The 5,306-nt window shown below is 40.3% G+C and overlaps 1 protein-coding gene across 7 annotated transcripts in view; it reads left to right on the top strand.

Moving 5' to 3' along the window:
- bcas3 (BCAS3 microtubule associated cell migration factor) overlaps nt 1-5,306 on the top strand; it is a 939,536-nt gene that overhangs the window by 386,122 nt on the left and 548,108 nt on the right. For all 7 annotated transcript variants that reach the window (XM_050055595.1, XM_050055587.1, XM_050055619.1 and 4 more), the window contains one exon: nt 2,939-3,039. In XM_050055595.1, coding sequence (XP_049911552.1) covers nt 2,939-3,039 — 101 coding nt within the window. The remainder of the gene's footprint in view (nt 1-2,938; nt 3,040-5,306) is intronic.

The following is a 5,306-nucleotide window of genomic DNA, read 5'->3' as shown; positions in this document are numbered from 1 at the left end:
CTAAAGCAGCTGCTGGACATGCAGACTCCATCATGCCGAGCATAGAGACCGTACTTGGCAACCGGCAATGCCCGGCCGCTATTGGCTGGTACGATGTAAACATGACGTCATTGTCGAACCCGTCAAAATTTATAAAATAATTTAATTCAGACAAAATATAATTTTTCAAGGAAATGCTATACTTTTATTCTGCACCCCTCTAAACGCACTGTGGATGTATTATTTTTATTTTATTTTTTTAAATTATAGCTTTTAATAATTATTCTACATCATCAACCTTTAATGGTTAGGTCACTATAACTTAACCCACTTAATATATCACTATTTAAGGGTGATATCTAATTAATACATTAATTCATATGCGATCAAACTATGTGCCATGGATGGTGGGTTTGTAGATCTGCTTTTTCGGTGGATTCTGTGCCCAGGATGAGTGCTCAGGATTAGTGAGCAGGGTCTGATGGTAGTTGTTCCACAACATGTGGGTCTCCCTAGTCCTCAGACCCCCCTGGGACCCCCACGCGGGTCATACCTCCTCCTGTGTAGTCTTTCTAATTAAAAAGTTTATATCTCAACAGTTTTACCACAACGTATGACTTTCTTGACCTTAAAATGTATGTTTTAAATTCATTAACAACATAAAGCTGCAAGTATTCTATTATTATAGGCTAACAAATGATCTGTTGTAGAAGGGTGGAGGTTAGTTAAGGATAGGGGAATTAGGAGTGTCCTCAGGCTTTCCAGCTTTGTGTGTGCGGGCGTCTGTCACCCTGTCAGCCGCTCGGTGTTCCAGCGCTGGAACCTCCACTGCACTGTCGGACCAGCGCCACAAGCCTAGACCCTGGGGGAGGGTCTCGTTGATCCGGCCATTTAAGAGTTTGTTTTAAAGTATGACATCTTAAGTGTTTGTGTTATATTTGCAGTCCTGTCAGTTATAACTGAAAGCCGAGTGCGCTCAAAAACCTCGCTCTGTGCGGTGGTTTCTGTCTGTGGAGTGCACATCTTTAAAAAAAATGTTTGACAGAAAATTAACCAAAGATAAGGTGTCATATTGAAGATTTTGTTTGAACAAAGTATAATTTGAATTGTGAAACCTGTTTTAATGACTTTTTTTTGTAATAAATTACTTTTTTTGGACTTCAAACATTTTTCTCAGCGCATTATTGGTGAGTTAAGCCAGCCGCCACGTGTAGAAAGTGGTTCTACACGCAATAAGGCCTATAGTTTGGGAAGTATAACACAGAAGTCCGCTGGTTTAAATCCGCCCGTACCCTATTACGCTATTAATTAATAATTAAAATTGAATGACCCAAATCCGTGGATAATCACAGGTTGAGGTGGAGCAGGTCGCTGTTTAATGATAAATCCGTGGAGCTGTCCATGGTGCTGATTTAACACACCTCATTTTAATCCACCTCAACCTGTGACCAGGAGGGTGAAACTCTCTACTCTGCAATGCATTCAAATAGTTTGATACCTTTTAAAAATCTAATACTCCATGTAAATTATGGGGAAATATTTTCAGTCACAATGCTAACAGTCTACTCAGACTACCATATGCTGGAATCACTCTAAACGTTAAATAGACATACATTTACAGAGACACAGTTTTTCCTTGATATAAAGCTGCAGGTATTATAACAGATGATCTGTCACACGCATTTTGGGACACTTCAGTGTCAGTTGCTCGCTGTGAGTCTCAGCGCAGTAAAATGGGCTTTTTTCAGATGATCGCTTTACTTGACTTGACTTAAATTTTCGATGGGCTATTATTTTTTTCGTTATTGTATAATTGTTTTCAGTTAATCAGGCAAGTTTATTCTATTGAAATTTATAATGATTTTCGTATGACATGCTACCTCTCTCACGACACGTTGTTGCTTCGAGCTGACACTTTTGACCCCTGCGATCACAACGCACGCACGTCTAATAACCACACGTCTAGGCGTGTGCAGGCATTGCACGTGCATTGCATGTGTAACAAGTACACGGTGAATGCACACGCATTGCATGTGTAACAAGTACACAGTGAATGCACGCGCAGTGCACGTGAAGTAAGTACACGGTGATGGTTGCACACGTATCAAGTAGGCAGGGAATGCAGTGTGTGTGTGTTCGCTGATACGTTTCACACGTGTGTGTGTGTGTGTGTGTGTGTGTGTGTGTATATAAAGACCGAAGCACCTCCTGTGCTCCCAATGTGGACTTGACAACTTTAATAGCCATTCCCGTGTTAAACAAGACCCATCTCTGAGGTGGGAGACAGGGAGAGGACTGATTCTACACATTAGGTCTCATTCTCCACACCTACTTATTCAAGCCTGCAAGAGCCCCATCTGTCTCCGGGTCTCTCTGTCACTCTTTCTTTTTTTTCCCCTTTATAACACACGCACACACACACACACACACACACACACACACACACACTGTTCCTCTCTTTAACTGTTGCCACTGACTTCAGCTTAGATATATTAGTATTTCCAGTCAAAGACCATCAAAGTCAAAGCCTAATGACTCTTAGACACTTTAATAAACTAGTAGTCAGTAATAATTTTCCCTCACAGGCTGATTTATGTTAATAGTTATGTGATTCACTGCCCAGCTTTGACTGCTCAGTCAGCTTTGCCTTTTTGATATTCCTCTCTGATAACTGCATCATTGTCATATTTTATAATGTTAGATGCCTTTACACTTATGTAGGACTTATGTAGGAAACATTGAGTACTTTGATTATCAGAGATACTTTCCCCTTGAAAACTATGATGATTTTGGACATCGTTACAAAATATTGTCAGCTTCAAAATATCAAATGTCATAATTGGTCGGAACATCATATAATTTGATGTGTGTGTGTGTGTGTGTGTGTGTGTGTGTGTGTGTGTGTGTGTGTGTGTGTGTGTGTGCGCGTGCGCGTGCGCGTGTGTGTGTGTTCTGTCAGCGATGCCCCCAGGAAGTCCAGGCCCAATCACCCGTCATGAGTCGTCAGACAGCTTGGCATCAGACCACAGTGGTCAGGAGGACGAGGAGTGGCTCTCTCAGGTCAGACCTCTACCTTAACCAACATTACAGTGACATTAAGTTAGTCTGTGACAAGCAGACAGGTGACTGATATTACCTGACAATCAGTGAGATCACACCATATACTGTATTAAATAATGGATGTAGCGTAACGTGAGTCATTGGTTTGTGGACTGCTGCTTTAAAGCCTCGAGTTCAGCATTTTGGCCATCGTCATCTCGGATTTTTGGAGCCAGAAGTGACCATCTTTGGATGAGAGACTGGAGCTGTGGAGGAGTGGGGGGTGGAGCTTGCTCACAGACTGTAGTGAGGCCTTGCAGACAGCCTGTCACTTAAGCAGCCCCCGCCTTAATAAAATGCAAATGCATGAGCTGTAAAAAAAAAAAAAAAAAAAGTAACCCCTGTACAGTTGTCATGAATGTTGAAATTAGCTAAACAGACTAAAACTGTTTTTTGTACCAGGCTGCAAACATGTTCATTTCTGCTGTAAATTTGGGCATTGTAACATGGGGGTCTATGGGGATTAACTCTGTTTTGGAGCTATCATGAAGTGGCCAGTCAATGAAATGTAGTTTCTGTCACTTTTGCAGTGGCTTCATTACTCAGTTTTGTTGGTTGCCGCTCAGATCACACCCACAGGTCAGTTGCTGTAGTCTAAGTTAAGCTTACTTAGTTGGCTCTGTGAAAAAGAGTACTGATTCTTTAAAGGCGATGTATGTAAGAATGTGGCCAAAACGGTTACTGCACTTACATTCAAAATACTGCCGCGAGTCGTGTCCGCCCCCCCTCCCCTACAGATTTGAGGTTGCTGGATAGCGGCACGCTGGAGACTGATTTGTTTGTCCACGTCCTTGATCTTCGGTTTTCCAGCGGACCGTTCGAGCAAGTCCGGCTTCTCTGCTGCTAACGCTGCTGCCGGGATACAGCGGAGGAGCCGGCTGCTAATGTTATGTACCGGGACACTGCTAATGCTGCTTGCCGTGTTGCTGTAGCTCAGTCGTAACTGTAACTGATGCTGAGACTCTATTGACTGTGTCACTGGTAGATGGCGGTGGGTGGCGCAACAGGCCAAAACACAAATTCAAAACATAAACATGATTTGCTGTAATTTTTTTTAAATGCGAATATTCTGGCTGTACTATTGTTGGTGAGATCAGTATGTTATATGAACATTATTCCTTAGTCTCTGTGACATATTAGGAGGATTTTACGACTATTTGCTTTAGATTTCTTACATATAGCTCCTTTAAGAAAACGTTAAGAGTTTGATTGTGGCTCTGACTTTTTTTTTTTTTATGTGTTTGTTTCCATATGTTGTATATCTTCACAAAGCACTGTCCCAATGTCATCCATTACAATCCAGTACTAAAGGCCTTAAGGCTTTTTGTTTTGTAGTGATTTATTTTAAGTGGGAATCAGTAAATCTTTTGTTTTGGCATTGATTATTTATTAGCATCCAGCGCATAGTCAAACAGTGGTGTAATGAGGGTTTAGCACAAAAGCACATGTCCGTTAAGCAAAGCAAAACATTTTTTTTATTTACGTTAGGTTTTTTTTTTTTTTTATCTGTTTAGTTTTGTTTTTGGATATGTGCCTTACATAAAATAGAAGACTACTCTTTGCTGTAAACAGGATTCAGAGTGAATAATGTTGCCTGACATCAGACAGAACTGTTAACTGGTTACACTCTGTTTCCATCTTCAGTCATTGTGCCCACTCTAACTGATTTGATTTTCCCTGATCAATCACTAGAGACCAACATATCCATCTGAATCTAACGTCATTTGAAGTCCACACTAGGGGTGGGCAATATGGCCCTGAAATAATATCAGGAGAACATAGAATTGCAACAAAATAAGTGATGTAGTTTTACATGTCAACTTAACAGTTTGCCCTCAAATATTCAGGAAAAACTAAAGAAAAATGATCTCTCATTTCTTTAGTTTGTAAACAACAGTAACTCAGAGTAAGATTCAGATTCTGTATATCAATGTATGTCAATATTGATAGTTCACAAAATAAAACCTACCGCAGATTACACATATAAACAGTTCCAAAATACAAAAAAGTACCCTGGGATCTGTATGTATGTAAATATGTATATATATATATATATATATATACACATATACATATATGTATCAATTCAATTTTTCAATCAATTTTATTTATAAAGCCCAATATCACAAATCACAATTTGCCTCACAGGGCTTTACAGCATACGACTCCCTCTGTCCCTTATGACCCTCGCAGCGGATAAGGAAAAACTCCCCAAAAAAACCCCTTTA

Source organism: Epinephelus moara, chromosome 2, assembly GCF_006386435.1.
Source record: "Epinephelus moara isolate mb chromosome 2, YSFRI_EMoa_1.0, whole genome shotgun sequence".
Classification (NCBI taxonomy): domain Eukaryota; kingdom Metazoa; phylum Chordata; class Actinopteri; order Perciformes; family Serranidae; genus Epinephelus; species Epinephelus moara.
The sequence above is the reverse complement of the archived record's forward strand: the minus strand, read 5'-3'. Positions and strand labels throughout refer to the sequence as shown.